General features: G+C 40.2%; 1 protein-coding gene across 2 annotated transcripts in view; it reads right to left on the bottom strand.

Annotated features, from left to right (window-relative positions):
• Positions 1–16,066, bottom strand: part of LOC115200136 (transcription factor 7-like 1-B) — a 48,053-nt gene extending 31,987 nt beyond the window's left edge. The window contains exons 1-3 of one of the 2 annotated variants that reach the window (XM_029762911.1): positions 15,106–16,066; positions 14,869–14,941; positions 14,636–14,763 (exon numbers count right to left, since the gene is read on the bottom strand). In XM_029762911.1, coding sequence (XP_029618771.1) covers positions 14,636–14,763; positions 14,869–14,941; positions 15,106–15,291 — 387 coding nt within the window. In that variant the 5' untranslated portion in view covers positions 15,292–16,066. The remainder of the gene's footprint in view (positions 1–14,635; positions 14,764–14,868; positions 14,942–15,105) is intronic. The other variant, XM_029762912.1, reaches the window with a different exon arrangement.
• Positions 16,067–19,592: the final 3,526 nt, after the last annotated feature.

Genomic DNA, 19,592 nt, shown 5'->3' with positions numbered 1-19,592 from the left:
AAAACAATTCTCTCCCACTTCACAATGCAACAAACTTCTTCCAAATCCAAAGTGCTCACTCCTGCAAACAATTAGAGATGACCTGAGCACTGTAAGCTGTGTGTCAGATAGAGAGGGGGAGAAGGAGCTGATGGAGGAACGAAGGGGGAGAGAAGGGAGAGGGGAGCTTGTGCACAATTACAGCAGGGATTTATGGCCTGAGAAACAATTTATAAATCACAGCGCCTGAGCTAATGTGATCCAGATTGCTCGCCATGCAGCTGCAATTTTGGTCTGTGTGAAACTGCATAATAAACCTGACTGGAGGTCATTTGTTGGGTGGTGGTGGGGCGGAGAGAGACTGGAGTTGTGGGTGGGGGCTAACGAGGGTGAGGTTTTTGGCTCGCAAACTCTGGAGGTGTTTTGGACAAAAATGCTGGGAGTCTTATATGTTGGGTGGGAAGTTTTGCTGAGGTGCAAAACAGGATTGTTGATCTTGACAGATGCTCGAGACGAAGTGTTCTTGCGTAAACCTCACAATATGACTTTTCACATGCAAATAATAAGTCAGACGTTTATAAAAAGCTCAGTAAATCAAAATGCCATTTTGTATTGCGGTGAAAGGTAATTGAAGGAGAGCAGCAAAGCAGGCCTCTAGTAAAAATACTAATCTTGTCTTTGAACAAATCATATTTATACAATGGCACTAGCCTAGCTTGCAATAAGACGCTATATCCATGTCTCAGGCACAAGTTCTAAGCCAATGTCATTACACCCATGTGAAAGTTTTTAGCCACCATAATCAAATCAATGAATTAAACCGAAAATGAATTTTAGATTGTGATGGGGGAAACAAGAAGTGTGGCTTTTTCCCCTCTCTTTTCGTATCTTAGGGCTGGTGTGAAAAAGGGAACGGATGTGCTCAGTGAACCCGGGGCTTTGGTGACCACTCAGCCAACGGGCCCTGAACCTTGACCTCTCACCCTTCACCCTGGGGGGCAAACAAAGCTCTGAGTGACATCTGAAACGGGAGACCCTATGGGGAGAGAGTGTCTGGAACAGGGCTGAACTGACCCATTAACTCTGCTGATAAGATTTAGTGGCTTTTTTTGTTGTTTCGTGTCTTAAACCATGGGGTAGCACACAGCTCAATCAAAATAACGAAGCAAGCAACTCATTTGAGGTTAAAGTCTTCATCTCATTTATTTGCCAACGCCTCCATATTATACGAAAACAAACAAAAACTGTTCCCTAATGAACGACTTCACCCGCCTGACGCCAAGCTTAGCTGTGATTACCAACAACAAGCAGGAGGGGGGTTCCATGGAGCTAGTGTTAATACATGTTTAACGAGGGGCTTTGCTAAGCCCAGACTAATATGAATTATAGCAAAGGAGGAGGGAGAACAGAATAACATGGCAAAACACATTACTGAAAAATACAATAAAGATGAAACAAACAATTCCCAGTCTGTTTATTAGGAGCTCACTGAAAATGATTCACCACTCTTCCAAAACGTTTCAACACAATAGCTCATGTAAATAGCCTTCTAGCATTAGCATGTTGTAAACAAAAACACTGGAGAAAGTTGATGGAAAATGTGGCATATAGAAGTGATGTGAGCCTTGGTCTCCAGAATGCTTAAAGCCACTGTAGTACTTAAATCAGGCAAGGAGGGAGGAAGACTGGGTGAAGGCAGCATTCTGTAGCTCAGCTGTGAGGCTCTAAGCCGTTGCCCTAGGGTCTTTGTCCTGCCTTTCAGGGCAGGTCTGAGGTAGTCAAAGACCCTATTCATGAACAGCGCTCCCCCTGCCAACACCCATACAGCCCCAGTCAACTCAGCCCACAGCTATAGAGCCTTTCCATTTCACACGAGAATCAGACTTGCCCCCAAAGCCTGCTTCAGGGATTTCCAATAGCAGGCCTTTCCAGCCCATGTACAAATCAAACAAAAGGACTTCTTGGACTATTCCATGTCATATAGGCTTGATTAGAGCCGTTTTTAATGTAGCTAGCTGGTCTGACTATGCAGCAAATAAATCATTCACATTTGTAAGGATTTTGTATCAAACCATGTAAATGGATGAGGGATTATGCCAGTGGAAGGTGTAGAGGAGTGTGCATCCCAAAGAGTCGCCATATTGCAACTGCACATAGAGACCCCACACTATTTTTTGTGTGGACATTTTTTCAGAATACATTTCAAGTCTTATTCTTTAGTATACCACTGATCAATCATGCTAGTGGACAACCATTTCAAAATTCTGAAAACATATTTGAAGACAAATGTGGAAGTGTCAAATGAAGGAATCACAAGGACAATCCAAGGCAGAAGGAAGAATCCCAATATCACTTGAAACCGATGTTTTATGATCTCAGCTGGAATTCATCAGTATGTAGAACATTGCATCATGGTTTTAAATATGCCATGAAAGGCCATAAAACTACAAATCAAACTATGAAAAGCTGTAAAAAAAAATAAAAAAAATAAAAGAATATATACATACATAAAATATCCACACACATCTCATCTGTCTAACTGGATCCACAAGTCTAGGTGGAGACAACGAAGCTACACATTTCAGATTACTCGAGTCTTCGCTTTGGCTTTAATCAAATTTGACGCTCTGTAGAACATTGTGACTCCTTAACAAGTACAATTGGTTTACAGGGGTTATGTGGAGGTAGCTAAGGGCACCCAGGGGCAATAGAGAATTGTATATGTTAGGACATCATCCACATCAACAAGCTGAATGATAACTAAATAACCATTTCCGTTATGGCATTACACTGAAAGCTCTGTCAGCGTCCATCAGCTGTGCTCCTAGGACTGACTGTCACAATATGCAGAGCTGGCGGTCCAAAACTGCTGTTCCACCTATATGCCTTATCCCAGAGCAACCTTGGTTTTTGATTTGACCCACCTGGAAGACCAGGTATGTTGAATTCAGGCAATCACTGAACTGATCAATTAGCTCAGCTGGTCAGGTGTGGTGCCTAGTTGGACCAAAATCCTGCAGTACCTGCGACACTCCAGGAACAGGGTTACCTACCCCTGCCTTATCCTAAGAACCTTGTTTGAAAGTGTTGCATCTTCCCCAGACATCTTCCTCTCAAAAAATGTATAATTTGAGTGAAAGTTTGTAAATTGGGTAAATAAAGCAGATACACTCTTCCAAGATACATTCATCTGCTGCTTGTAAATGTATTGAAGCTTACAGTGCATATACTATAAACACAAGCGTTATTACACTGTAAATATGTATGAAATTGTAATAGGAGTTGAAATGGAAGTAGCACGCCAGTTCACACTTCAGTGAACTTGTTACACATTGTATTGACTCATGAACACTCATATTTCTGACAAATGTTTTGAAGTGTCATGTAATCACCAAGGTATGTACGACTTATAACCGAGGAACACTTATGTATGTCCAAGAAAACACATTTTCATCCACCTGTGTTAATGTGGCATCTAGAACCTTTCTGTAGAATGAATGCAGGTGCAATGTGCTGTCTCGACATCCCTTACCAGGAGACTTGAGCCGGGACGAGCAGTGCAAAGCCACAGCACCGTTATGGGGATTTGCTTTTCTGGAAGGAGACGAACTGATTTACAACTTCAACAAGAAGAGCAGCTGCTCCGCTCACTAAACTCATCATGGAAAGATACCCATTCATGTCTTTTTATAAACTGGGTGGTTCAAGTCTTGAATGCTGATTGGCTGAAAGTCGTGGGATATCAGATCATATGCCACAGGTATGATAAAATATATTTTTACTGCTCTCATTACATTGGTAATCAGTTTATAATAGCAATAAGGCACACGTTGGGTTGTGCCCAAGAGCAGCCCATAGCTGTGATATATTGGCCATATACCACTCCCCTTCGGGCATTCTATCTTTAGTATAGTACAGGTTGGAGAGTCTACTCTGGCCATACTAGTATATACTTAAGAATTATTATTTATTTATTATTTACGGTAACCTACCTGTAGTTACTATACTTACTGTATCCTGCGTTCTTGGAAGTAAAGATTGCAGAGTAGACCTAGAGAAAGCATTTCCATGGCCTTCATATGAACTTAGGTGAAACCAGATTAATATCTAAGTACCAAGGAATCTAGAACTGTATGATCTGATAGTATCATGCAGCTGTCTGATTGGCCTGCAAGGGAAGGGCAATGCATTCTGGTCCACAGCAGAGTATCGCTCTGTGGAGGAGAGAATCCCTCAGATAAGAGAGCCTCAAGGTCTGGAAGCTGGCCGACCTCGGGATAACAACCAAAAGAATAGCAAGGCCCATATCTACCCCAGTTTATGCTCCCACCACATCTCATCAACAATCTCTCTTCTTCCCTTCTCAGCTCCCTCTGTCTCCTGCTGCCTGCAGAGCTTAAATTAAAACCAGCTGTTTGGAATACCAGACTGATGAAAACCTATTTAGATTTTTTTCTTCCTGCTGTACAATCAGGTTTTATAGCGTGGAGTGAGGACTTTAGTGTACACTTTAAGAGAGCTAACGTTACTTAATGTGCTATAAAACGGGGCTCCACGACATGAGGACCACATACAGAAGGAATCCCAAAGCCCTGAGTAGTGGTGCCGTCACTGTGTCCCATCCATCAGCCAGGGCCCAATCACCTGGGAAGCAGATTGATTACCCAGACCCCTTGATAAAACCAGGGTGCCAAACTCCCTCCTAAACGGAGGCTTACTCCTAATACCGGAGAACATAGACATTAGTGAGCATGAGACATGCTGGCATTAACATGATATATTATCCAGCCTCCACAACCTCCTGCTCATGTCATGACAACCGTTTTATTTTCAATACAATTAACAGCTGTATGGCCTTGCTAGGAGCTCCATTGTTTAGGGGAGGATTCCACATATCACGATGGTGGTGTCATGGCTTAGCCCTTACCTCCATGCCGAAGTTGACGAGTTTGTCTCTGAGACTCAAATTGCATTGCTTCTACCTTAGCTCATCTGGCTCTCTGAGCCCCATGACGGCCCATCCCGAATACGCTAGAAAAATAAGAGCATCTGCTAACAGAGGGCTGTCCATGTACACCACACAGTATGCTGAGAGCTCTTTTCCCTTTAGGCATGGGGGAGGTCAGGAAACTGCCTTCACAGTGATAGTGTTGAAGTTATATTATGTGGAATGAGTGTCAAACAGGTATACATGATCCACACTCTGGTGTCCTGAAACCTGCTGCTGGGGTTTAAATTGATAGTTCGGGATTTGTATCTACTTTATCTACTTCCCCAAACTTAGATAAACTTGTGGATACCATTTGTCTCTGCATTCAGTGTGAAGAAAGTTCCCAACTTGCGTTAGCGCAATAAAATGGAAGTTTATGGGAAGCTGTTCCTGTAGACTTCCAGTCATTGCACTAACGCTAGTTAACATTTGCTCGCAAAACTACCTCAAACTTGGTTCATACTGGACAGAGGAGTTCAGCTGACTCCGGGGCAGTAGATAAAGGGCTTCAGAGTCAAAATCCCAAACTATCCCTTTAAATGTTTCGCAACATTACATTGACTCAAGCCATTGACTCATCTCACTTTTTAAATGTGATAAACACTTACTCGCTACACTTATTCAGTCGATCCACAGACCACACCGTCATTTACCATGTGTGCGCTTGGGTGGTCTGTTTGGAGCAATGCACATCTTTTGGTTAACACGATACTTCAACGGTCCATGCATTTCTAGACTCCCCAATAGCAAAATTCACAAAAGGGGCGATAGCAGAGATTCTTGTTGTTGTCTTCTCACGTTGGAAAGATTACCAGCACTGTACGCTTATTTGAAAGAAAACCTACTGCATATTTAAATAATAGCTACATGTAATGAAAGTGTCGTTTTTTTTAACATTACCTTGCTACTCTGCTAGCAGCTTGCTAGCTAGCTGGCTAAAAACAGCAAGCAAGCTAGCCTTTTATCTTAGCACATCTCCCCCATGTGAAATAATCAGATTTATAAATAATATGCCCTGGAAAATATTATTATACTTGCCAGTATAACCTACGACAATAACCTACATTATCCCAGTTTGATATTTTTTTATTTAACTAGGCATGTCAGTTAAGAACAAATTCTTATTTACAATGACGGCCTACCTGGGAACAGTGGGTTAACTGCCTTGTTCAGTGGCATAATGACAGATTTTTACCTTGTCAGCTCGGGGATTCAATCTAGCAACCTTCGATTACTGGCCCAACACTCTAACCACTAGGTTACCTGCCGGCCCTGATATGCTGCTTGAATGCATCAGATAAAAATACAGCACATGGTTACAGCTGATTTTACCCTTTCAAAATAGCCTACAATCATGTAGTTATTGCTTCTAAACAAAATGCATTTGGGGGGGGATTCTATTAAGGCTATAATGTTGCTTGGTTTATTGTTTAAAACAGTCGCTGAGATTATAATTTGGTTATCAATGCAAAATAGACTGCCAATTTGATGTATATAGATCAGATCAATGAACCAAGCAAGTTGGTTCAGCCTCATTATCTACACAACCCTGCCCCTACCCGAAGGAAGGAATAATGCGATGCTTTTCAAAATTTGAGTGGAGAAAATCTGCGTAACAAGCGCCGTATGCAGGTCTACGTACTACAAGAGGCCGCCCATTCTGTGATGAAAAACGACATGCACGTAATGTGCTATGATCTAAGGTGCCTGTGAACCAGCTACTTACACCTGTAAAAGTAGGCACAGTGATTTTTGTTATATATATATAATTATTTGTATTTATTTTTACAAACGTGTTATTTCTACATACTGTATCAAGTAAAACAGACGCTATCAATGAGGATTTGAAAGGTATTCATGCTTTGGCTGGCAGATGATCTATCCAGTTCAACAAAAAGTAATCCCGATTTTTTTCATGAAGAAAAGTACTGTACCACATCTGAAACTCTGAAGTAGTTCTGGCCAGACCTAATGGATGTGAAAAACACATATCTGGGATAAATAAATTGATAAAAACACATTTGCACACATATTCATCTTGGCACTTCAAAGGGATTCATTGATGTCACAGAACGTAGGGAATCTGTGGCTGAGGGGGGAGGGGGTGGTTATCCTTTCCTCAAAGGGTGCTGAGATGCTCCTGATGGGCCCTGCTCTTGAGAAGCCAGCGAGTGCTATAAACAGAATTTCTAATGGCAGGCGGGAGGGTTGGTGGGTAGGTGGTGAGCTAGCAGGAGAGGGGTGGCGGGTGGAATTGACGCCAGCTCATGCTTTTCCACAGAGACCAAAGAGGGAGGAATAGAAACCAGGACTGGCACCATTTCACACACACTTCAATACAAGTGCTGTTATGAACTGTACACGAACAACCCTGAGTCTGAAAGATGAAATACAGAGAAATATCCCTCCTCCCAGAGACACCGGAAAAGAGGTAGGCTGAGATTCTAGAGCAATGACCTAAGTAGCATCTTCACCACTTCATGAAGTAATCAGTAGAAATGTTAATGCCAAAACAAATGCCTCATCTCTATAAGTGTAAAACCAAGTTCCTATAGTGTTAAAAGTGGTTTGTACTCTTTTCATTCAATTACTATAGAAGGGGTGGGTACGTCTACTAGAGAAGGGTTTTCATACAGACTTTAGGACATGCAGTGCCTTCAGAAAGTATTCGCATCCCTTGACTTTTTACATTTTGTTGTGTTTCAACCTGATTTGAAAATGGATTACATTGAGATTTGGTGTCACTGGCCTACATGTCAAAGTGGAATTATGTTTTTAGACATTTTTACAAATTAATTACAAATGAAAGGCTGAAATGTCTTGAGTCAATAAGTACTCAACTCTTTCGTTATGGCAAGCCTAAATAAGTTCAGTCGTAAAACTTTGCTTAACAAGTCACATAATAAGTTGTATAGACTCACTGTGTGCAATAGTGTTTAACATGATTTTTTAATGACTACCTCATCTCTGTACCCCACACATACAATTATCTGTAAGTGAAATTCAAGCACAGATTCAACCAAAGACAAGGGAGGTTATCCAACATCTCGCCAAGGGCACATATTGGTGTATAGGTACAAATAAAAACACAAACATTCAATGTCCCTTTGAGCATGATGAAGTTATTAATAACACTTTGGATGGTGTTTCAATACACCCAGTCACTACAAAGATACAGGTGTCCTTCCTTACTCTGTTGCCGGAGAGGAAGGAGAGGGCTGCAGGTAGCCTAGTGGTTAGAGTGTTGGGCCAGTAACCGAAAGGTTGCTGGATCGAATCCCCGAGCTGACAAGATAAAAATATGTTGTTCTGTCTCTGAACAAGGAGGTTAATCCACTGTTCCCCGGTAGGCTGTCACAGAAAAAAATAGGAAACTGCTCAGGGAGACCAATGGTGACGGTGACTTTAAAACAGATAGAGTTGAATGGCTGTGAAGTTTCTCCACAACACTAACCTAATTGAGCTTTCCACACAATCCAGGTGTGAAAAGCCCTTAGAGTCTTACCCAGAAAGACTCACAGCTGTAATCGCTGCCAAAGGTGTTTGAACAAAGTATTGACTCAGGGGTGTGAATACTTATGTAAATTAGATATTTCTGTATTTCATTTTCAATACATTTGAAAAAAATGTAAAACTTGTTGACTTTGTCATTATGGGGTAGATGGGTGAAAAATAAATATATTTCATCCATTTTGAATTCAGACTGTAAATGTGGAATAAGTCAAGGGGTATGAATACTTTCTGAAGGCACTGTATCAGAACTTTAATCTGGGTTACAGCTGGATATTAAAAAGTGTTAGTAGAACACGGTTAAACAGAACCTTATTTTTCTTTAGTTTAGCCAATTGCAAACAATAAGCCCACTTATGACAAATACTGTAAACCATTTTAGAGGTGAGATGTTTGCAGGCCTTGACGTTCCTGAGGGCGCATGCAATCTTTTTTAAATTGAAATGCTGCCACTAAATTGATGTAGATTTGTTTGCCTTTGAAGAAAAAAATCCTTTCCAAAACATAAACCTAGTCCAAAATGTTGCTCTGTTTACACAGTCCTTGGTTAAAAAAATATTTGCAAGCTTACATCGAGATTACTTTCAGCAGTCGCACACAGCATCGAGGCTTGTCAGAATGAGAGCTCTGGACACTGTTCCCTCTGTAGCAGAGCACAGACAGAACCTACCCTGCTGATCTCCTCACCACACCCCTCCACCTCCACCATTGGGACTGCAAGGTGAGTGGAAAAGGCAGTGTTCTACCTGATTAAAAGATAGCTCCACACAAATAACGCACTTCCAACTTATCCCCACACCAGTTTGTTGCCAGTGTTTTATGTTTATGTCGACTCTAGTGTAATCGTGTTTCCATAGCTAGGCCTGACAGTGAAACTTGTGAAGAGCAGAATCAACATCCTCTGCATAATCAAATCAGTTGCTTTGTGAGAAGGTGTTAAAGTTCATAGTTAGACATTGTTATGTAAATGGTGGCTGAAAAGTACCAGTGGCCTGTCTGGCTTTGGCCCCAGGTGAAAAACTGGTCCGCCGGACCATGGCCCAGTGAAACACGGGTGCCAGCCCCCGTAGATGGAAACAGAAAAGTCTGAGCCTTTTGGGTAAAACACTGACGTAAATCCTCAGTGGAAATGCGCCAAAACACTGTTTGCTTATACAAGGTGAGGCCCGTTTATTCAACAAGACAATGTCACTGTTTACTTTTCTTTGTCTACATATTTTTAAGCACCAAAAAGACTGGAAAAAGGAAGACGTCAGAGAGGCATGCAATTGTAGTACTGACATGTTCAGACATTGTAGCAGCACATTCACGCCCTGATTGACTAGCACACATGCATTTGATTCAGTTGTATCCAGGTGACTTTAGCCTACCTGACACACACAAGAGATAATTCACTGTTTACTGATACAACATTGTAAAAAGGGAGTCCCTTTAAAAAAGAAAATCTTGACTGAAATATAATAGGGCCAATAAACATTAGCGTTTTGAACAATTCCTCCAGCACTCTTCACTGAGAGTTCCTAATCACATCCATCTACAATAGGCCTAAAAAACAACACTATCTGACAGTCTACCTCACAGGGGAAATCCTCCTTGGCCCTCACCCATGACAAAAGTCTGGTGAAACGTCTTTCCAAAAGCAAAGTTCCTCCTGAACTCTCAGCGGATTACAGCGGAATTTCAGCTCAGAACAGCCACTAAATCAGTTACGCTTCACCCTCTAGAGATTTGTGTTATGCTGAGCCAAAGTGTCTTACATTGCTCATGATAGGGTTGTCATATGCACATTCTCAAGTTGTGCCTCAAAACAATAGACATACCATACTAGATTAAACCAGAAACACTGGACTCGGGTGTAAAAACTAGGCGTATTCTACAAAAAGCATGCTGGTCTCTTGAGAAAAGCCTAAGAATAATGCTTATTCAGCTGTTACTGTTCTCTTCGTCTGGATATTACATTACTTCTAAAAACATGGAATATCAATTGATTGAAAATACCCATCTATTGTTATAGTCTTTAAATTACTCAAATATTTATTTCTAAATTAATTCTATCACATAGCTTGCAATTATTTAATCCAGTTACTGGGAGGCCAGAAGGGGGAGTTGTTGACAGTATTGTTCGAGAGAGAGAATGTACCTTGGGGAGAAAAAGTAAGACTTCCCTAACAGTCTCACCTAAAAGTGAGAGGTATGAAAAATTGGCAAGGCAGAGTTGTTGAAGCACCTCTACTGCTCCTATGTCTGTGTTTACGTTCCTTTTTCTGATCCACAGGTATTCTGAACTCTGTTTTATTCTTATTCCTGATATGTACATCTTTAAAAACAGACACTGCAGGCCAAATCCATTGTTATTGTTGTTTATTTTTTATGTAGTAACTGTTCACAGCTGGAGAACAACATATTTTCAACCAATTAGGAGACCTTGCAGGTATGTACACAGAGCAAATGTTACTGTGGAGCTCATTAGTTTAACAAACTTGTGTACCCAACGTTTGAGCAGAGACCAATAACCAAGTATTCTCCATTAAATGCAGCTGTATCCAACTCGGCGATACCAATTTAAAAAACTATCATTGTAGGCTAAAAAGATTATAAATTCAACATCAGATTATTCAAAGTCAGAGCATTTTCTACTAAGTCCCAGGCAGTGCGTTTTATTCAGCTCCATATGGCAATACCAGTAAATGTGCAGTCACAGTTTAGGACTACTTGTTCAGTAAATATCCAGAGTATTCCAGCCAGCCATTGTCTCACTGTGGCTTCTCTACCATGGTGGTGCTCTTTGACAGAGCGGGCTCAACATGGCCCATTAACCTGATTCTTTCCTCCCCCTATAGTTTGGGGGAGCTACAAAAGTATTGGGACAGTGACACATTTGTTGCTGTTTTGGCCCTGTACTCCAACAATTTGGATTTTGAAATGATACAGTGCAGACTGTCAGCTTTAATGTGAAGGTATTTTCATCCAAATCGGGTGAACCGTTGAGAAATTACAGCACTTGTTGTACATAGTCCCCCCATTTTAGGGGATCAAACGTATTGGGACCTCATATACTTATACAGTATGTGTATTAAAGTATTCAAAAGTTTAGTATGTGGTCCCATACTCCTACCAAGCAATGATTACATCAGGCTTGTGACTAAAAAACTTGTTGGATACATTTGCTGTTTGTTTTGGTTTCAGATTATTTTGTGCCCAATGGAAATTAATGGTAAATAATATATTGTGTCTTTTTGGAGTCACTTTCATTGTAAATAAGAACTGAATATGTTTTTAAACACTTCTACATTCATGTGGATGCTACAGATGCACACATATCAAAATGCTAACCTCACCCGTTATTGTAACGGTGAGAGGTTAGCATGTCTTGGGCATATAATATGTGTCTGTATCTTTCTTACTCATCATTATTTATGATTCATTCAGGACTATCCATAATCATAGTAGCATCCACATTTATGTAGAAGTGTTCAGAAACATACTCTATTCTTATTTACAATAGAATTGACTCCAAAATGACACAATACATTATTTAGCATTCATTTCTACTGGGCACAAAATAATCTGAAACACAACCAAAACAAGCAACAAATGCATCCAACGAGTTTGTAGAGTCACAAGCTTGATGTAATCATTGCAAGCTAGAAATATGGGACCAAATACTAAACTTTTGACTACTTTAATAGACATTAGTGAATTTTTTCCCAATACTTTTGGTCCCCTAAAATGGGTAGACTATGTGCAAAAAGTGCACCTCATGACCCCATAGTCATAGCATAATTTCAAATCCAAAGTGCTGGTGTACAGAGCCAAAACAACAACAAGTGTGACTGGCCAAATTCTTTTGGAGCTCACTGTAGCTCCAGCATTGGTACACTTAGAGGGAATGTGGATCCCTCCCTAAAGCAACTGAAATTGAGAAAGAAAACCGACAGCCCTCCTGACTCACTTTTTGTTTAGGAGTTTTTCTTTCTTTTTCTGAACAAAATCAAAACCATGGTGGGAGGTAGAGCTCTGGGTCCCAGCATGCTTTGTGAGGGGTCATGGAGGAACAACATGAGGTCAAGACAGGGTTTACCAAAATGTTATCATTTCCCTCACTCAACATAATAAATAGGATATTTCTGCTAAAATACTAAGTACATTTTCTGTATCTGGAATTGGTTTTCATTGTAAATAACATTATTAGTATATGGGGTCTGGCACATTTGCAAAAAAACACCCAGAAAAAACTATTTCACTGGCCTTGGATATGTTTAACATTTTGGTAAACTTGCACACAAAAGACAAAGGGAGGAGAAAGGAAGGAAAAATATCCAGAAGGAAGCAACAAGAGGGGAAATATTGTATATTTGTCCATACAATTAATATTATTGTGATGTGAGTGAGGTGCATGGATTGCTTGCAAAAAGATGTATCATACAAAATGGTCTTAATTTAAACAACTTTTCATCTCATTGCCAAAATATGGATATGAATCCACAAAAATAATAAAAATTCTAATCTTAGATCGAAGGAACCGAAATTAAGGCAAAAATCTGAATGCATCCAGAAAAATGTCAAAGGGCCATATGAGAGTGAAAAGTATAAACAGAAAACACAGGCCTTCTACAAAAACTAGTATTTTCTTTTGACTATTCCAATAACAACAAAAATGCAATGACTTGAGGAACAAACATCTCCACAGTGGTATGAACCTTGTGTGTAGAGTAGCCATTTAGTTAATGAGCCCCAATGGAGACCTCCAATGAAGCCATCAAGCGCCTGCTCAGAATAACAATGGTCAACTAACGCCTCACTAATTGAATGGAAGGTACAGGGAGGCAGGGAGAGTTGGTTTGAAACAGTGAAAAGGAGACAGAAAAAAGCAGATAAAGGAAGGGGGTTATTGCTTTTCAGTGAAATGCTTCACTGGTCCCATCCAAATCACTCGCTTTTGAGGCTGAGAGAAGGATTGTGGGATGGAAATGCTCTTAACAACAACAGTATTTCATTAGGTGGTTTTTCAAGGAAGTTTATGCTAGCCACATTGTTTTTAGTTGATTTGATACACAGAAAGAATATTTTCTTTAACTGTTAATTATATATAACATCTACATGAAATGCATACAGAAATCTGAAGTGTGTACATATTTTTTCTCTACAAGCAGGCCTCGTAATAGTGTATTAGATTAGTGCACACTGTTTTTCCATAATATGCCACACAACTTGCTATACATTGTGGTATATGGAAAATAGACTTTGTAGGAAATAATGTCATTACAGTAGGCCTAATTCTTTTTTGGGGGGGGGGGGGGGAATGACACTTTCTAAATCATGAGCATATGACTTTGGGTAAATAACTGGTCTAAAACTAATGCTGACATGACAGTTAATTCAAGAAAACAAGGGCATTAAGCAAGATAGGTTGTGGGACACTACTGTAACCTACTGCATCTTGTTTTGATCAGGTCTTTAAACTGCAACATCTGATGCCGTGTGCATCAAGTGTCTAAGAGTACAGGTATCATGCACCCAGAAATTATTGCCATGGTTTGCTTTATGCAAATTGTTGAATTTGGGCTCTAGGGAACATTGAATGGGCTTGAAACTTATGGATCTCAATGTAGTATGTACTTAGTACTGGAGTCTGATGAGTTTTTGCTGATAACTACTTTATTGAGGAAAAGTGTAATTACTATGCCTGCGATATGTGGTTGTCCCACCTATCTTCAGATGAACGCACAAACTGTAAGTCACTCTGGATAAGAACGTCTGCTCAATGACTAAAATGTAACAAGTTGTTGCTAACCAGGCCAGTGCCACAGCTTCAGTTGAAGAATCACATTTACAAAATGACGATACTGCTCATATTTATCAGACCATATATACACACTTCTGCCTCGAAATAAATAGATCAGCGTCTTGATTAATTATGGACTTGATGAGAATTGGAGATTGAGTCTAAATTGGCAGTTAGTATCCTACAGAAGGCTGACGGGGAAAATCCCCAAAGAACAAAGAACTAGTTACTCCTTGAGAGGCCACACTAAGAGAATATGGCGGTCTGGTTATGCAGAATTAACTTTTACGCATGCCTTCAGTGGACAGCAGATGCAGATTAGTGGCAACACTGAAGAGTAACTTTTGCTGAACTTTGTTATGGCCACTCACCGTTCTTGCGCTAGGGGACAGGGCCCCATTGGATAGGTAGGGGTTGGTAAGATCTGGGATCATGAAAAACGGGTACCCAGGATAATGGGGACCCTTGAAAAAGCCACCATCTTGCTGTCTTCTGAATGCTGTAGGGACAGAGCATGGAAGTCAGTATAGAAATGGGACATCACTGTAATATGAAATGCATTAAAAATATATTAAGCAACAGCATAGCAAGAGGTACTTTTTACCTTCACTAAAGTAATCCCTGGTTTTCTCGTAACTGTCCAAGACTGGTCTTGGTTGAGGGCGCCTCTCTGCTTGCTGACAAGGACAGAGGCACACACAGAACAAGAAGGGAAAACATGTTATTGTAGGCTAGTCTATTTCAGCAATAGGTTCATACCAGAAAAATATTGAAATGGGATGGATATGGCCTATTTAGGACAAGCTTGTCAGTAGATCACCCTTCAGTGCAACGTCCTTACCTCGGAGTCTGATGAGCTACTGTTGTTTTCCGATTCGTTTACTAAAGAAGACTTCAGATCATCCAAATCCCTCTCGGCTGATACATTTTCGGATATTTTTTCCTCTTGCTCCCCTTCATCTTTGAATGATATCATTTCATCATTCGCCCCTAAATCATCGCCCCCGCCTCCGTTAAGTTGTGGCATTTTGTTGATAAAAAAGTTTCTACCTGATAAAGTTGTCAAGAAGGCGCGATCGCTCCAACAATCCGAAATAAATAGTTTATTTGCAAAGAAGAAAAGTCCAGTTTGCTTAGTAGTATAAACAACACTGACTGTGTCAAAACAAATGCCACGTTTTCACATCTCCATTTTGATATACTGAATCTCCCACTTTTCCATGATGATGAGCTCCAATAATCCACCAAATACAACTGTTTTAATTTCGGCGTCTATATCCGGAAAAAGAAATTCCGCAAAGTATGTTCTTCACTCTTCCCAGTCGGTTACCTGTAGCCCTCTCTCCCTCTGTATGGGTGCTAAAGAATGCAACTTCGATATTCTTCCTGAGACGCACACAGGCAAACAAACTGGGTACGAACCAATTGAAATTGAAGGCTGACATCCAATTTCACCTCCTAAAATCCATCCATACGTGAGTTACAATTCGACAGACAAAATATGTCTTATTATAAGAATGGAAAATAGAACCGCATCTATTGCTTGCTTTCTTTCTCAGGGCACTCTCTCGTTAGTAAATATAGTTTCGATCAAAACTATATTTAGTTCGAGGAAGTTTACCTTTTTATAACTGTCCTTCGTATGTTCAAAACATGAACTGAAATTATATCCGAGGCAAAATCGATATTTTCGGGTAGGTCGACCGAGGTCTTTCCCTCCACATTAGCTGACGAGGAATGCGCTCAAAAACTACTTGGTTGTTCAAGTGGAAGTAAAAGCGCAGCCTGTTCAGAATGCAGAGGAGGAGTTAGCAGGGAAAAACGACACTTCATTTACCATGTAAACGGGGTATGCTTAAAGGAACAGTTTGACCATATTATACATTACAAAGTTACCATTCATATTGAAATAGTATCCTGTTGTTTCAACATCGGTAAGATATCGATGGTTATGTGACTAACAATTCTTCCAAGACCTATGACAATGTCATAGGTATTTCACTTTAATGTAGACTTTTAAAATGACAGCTTAGTAGGCCTAGCTACGTGCCTACAATCCATTTAGTTGTATCTTATTTATTAGGCGAATTATTCTATGAAATAAATAAAGTAATATTCATAAACGTTTGTTCTAGGGTGCACTTACTGACAGAATTTGGCAGAGAGAGTGAAGTTGGACTTTCTATCAAGCAAACCAAATATTATGAATTTCTCTAGGAGGGTATAATAGCCTATACAGTATAGAAATACTTCATCCTCCAACAACAGTGTATTTATTTTCGTTGTGCTGCTGTGTCCAGAAGCAGCAGCACTGTCTTTCATCCTTGTGTGTTCCCATGCAGTCCTATCTCCTGTCCAAGCTGTGAACGCAGCAGCAGCAGCACCCATGCTGCCTACAGCCATGTGATAATTACAGGCTCAGTAAAAGAGTCTTAATTACACGCTGCCATGCTAAATGTGTGTTGGTGTGTGTTCCTGGAACAATGCACTTGGAAAGGCAAGGCCCAGCATCATGGGGATAAGCATGGTCTGTTTGCAGGGCTTTAGGTTTGGCTTGGTAATAAAATCCTCTCACTATATGAGGTTGGATCCCCAGCACTCCCAACCAGACAGGACTGTCCTGGCCATATCACTAACCATGCCTGCTTGATGCCCTCTGCATTGAGTTAGAGCTTTTGGATGTACCATTGAGAGGAATCTACATGTGTTTTGTGATGTTGACTAATGAAGACGCAGCTAAAGACGGGAACGAGCTGCAACAAACACTCAAACTGGACAATTTTATCTCAATCTCTTCATTCAAAGACTCAATCATGGACACTCTTACTGACAGTTGTGGCTGCTTTGCATGATGTATTGTTGTCTCTACCTTCTTGCCCTTTGTGCTGTTGTCTGTGCCCAATAATGTTTGTACCATGTTTTGTGCTGCTACCATGTTGTGTTGCTACAATGTTGTGTTGCTACCATGCTGTGTTGTCATGTGTTGCTGCCTTGCTATGTTGTTGTCTTAGGTCTCTTTTTATGTAGTGTTGTGTTGTCTCTCTTGTCATGATGTGTGTTTTGTCCTATATTTATATTTTTAATCCCAGCCCCCATCCCCACAAGGCCTTTTGGTAGGCCGTCATTGTAAATAAGAATTTGTTCTTAACTGACTTGCCTAGTTAAATAAATAATAAATAAAGAGGGATTTTGCCCACTGTAGCTAATATAAGTAGTAGCAATACATTTTTTTATTTTTTTTATTTAACTAGGCAAGTCAGTTAAGAACAAATTCTTATTTACAATTACGGCCTACCCCGGCCAAACCCAGACGGCGCTGGGCCAATTGTGCACCGCCCTATGGGACTCCCAATCACAGCCGGATGTGATGCAGCCTGAATTTGAACCAGGGACTGCAGTGATGCCTCTTGCAATGATGCAGTGCCTTAGACCGCTGCACCACTCTGGAACCCAATACATTTTTACCGAAATGATTCTACTAATCTTGTATATTTCCAACGAGTTGTGCTATATTCCCAAAGATCCAAGATAAATATGTTTTTTAATTGTAATTCGAGATAAAAATGCACCCCCCTTCGATCATCATCTATTATGAATCAGGAATAGCTGTCACTGTCACTTGTACATCAGTTCAGAGAATGTGGCAAAGAAGAAAAATAGTCAAATGATTGCTATTAGGGGGATACCTGTCACTGTGCATGAATGTTATAGCATCTACCTGCCACAGGCAATCTTTACCTAACCCACATTGTTCTGTGACAAAAAATACAGCCCTGGAAATTGTGCATCTTTCTCGGCTGAGCATGCCATATTGGTGTGGCCTACTGCATGAAAATGCACAGCTGATCAATTCTGTTATATCGATAACAACAAATGTACAACTGTGAAACTAAAGCTTACCAAGGAAAACTTAAAATATTCAAGCCATTTTTTCCCTGCATGGAATCTGTCTATCTATTGATCTGTACTGAAAACATAAATTATGAAGTGTCAGTGAGGATTGGTATAAATGTTACAACGATTACAACAACTGTCATGATCATTTAGTTGAAGTCAGAAGTAATTTGCCCTGATCTGATGCACATAATGAATGATTCATAGTAAACAGATTGACAATATTATTCTAGAGGAGTGGCACAACAGAAAATACTATATATTTTTACTCTACCCCTCTTTCCTTTTGCTTTTACTCTTCTTTCCTCATGTCCTCTCAAACTTCCCTCTTCATCTTTCTCACTGAAACTTCCGATTCCCTTCTCTTCTGATGCAATCTGACAGGCTTCTCTCTGTTTGAGAAAAATCTTATTGAACTTGTCGACCGTGTGTCGGCTAGCAGAGGTTTGATTGACAATCCAGCAGGGTCTCCAAGGGCCTCATTAGAGTCCCACTCCCCTTGTATGTGTGTGTGTGTGTGTGTGTGTGTGTGTGTGTGTGTGTGTGTGTGTGTGTGTGTGTGTGTGTGTGTGTGTGTGTGTGTGTGTGTGTGTGTGTGTGTGTCCATGTGCATGTGTGTGTGATCGAGCAAGAGATATAGTTTGTGAGATTGTGTATGTGTTTTGCAAGTGCATACCATATCACTATGAAGTGCATGTATGTGGATCATGAACAATAGACCCAGCTTAGAGTTCCTCACACAGGTGCATTTTTGCCCCAATGCCTACATCTCAGTGTCTTAACCTACTGCTGCATGCCCAGCACATAATACAAAACCTTTTCCTCATGATGCATAGAAAACTCTTGCACTATTGTATTTCCAAATGGATAACCTAACCATAACCGCAATAGATACTCCCATGATTGTTGGTGCTTACACAACTTTTCATGTGTTAATTACCTTACACAAGTCCATTATCATGAAGATACTTACAGGACAAATGATCATTTTCTTTGTTTCAAACAATTATTTTAAAGGATTTCTAATCATTGAAGGGCACCTTGCATCACATTACATATTAGTCCTTCCAGTGGTGTGTGTTTGTGCGTGTCCAAATAGACATAATTAACTTAACTCACACACCACACACTTAAAAATAATTTACTCAATCAAATATTAGATGACAACCTTAGAAAATGTATTACAATTACATATATTTTAGGTCTTAGCTCTTCCTGAACCAAAAATCTCCAACACACTCACACGTCTCATGCATGCATCAATGTCACTGTGCTATGGTGTACTACTGCTGCCGTACACTTAAGAACCAACAGCAGCACACTGCAACATGACACTTATATGATGAATTGAAAACTCAAGGGAGTATACAGCAAATTAATTACTGATACAGTAGTGTTTCGTCAATACGTATTTTTCTTGAAGACAATTGCAGT

This window comes from Salmo trutta, chromosome 9 (genome assembly GCF_901001165.1).
Source record: "Salmo trutta chromosome 9, fSalTru1.1, whole genome shotgun sequence".
Lineage (NCBI taxonomy): Eukaryota > Metazoa > Chordata > Actinopteri > Salmoniformes > Salmonidae > Salmo > Salmo trutta.
This window is presented reverse-complemented; position numbering and strand designations above follow the sequence as displayed.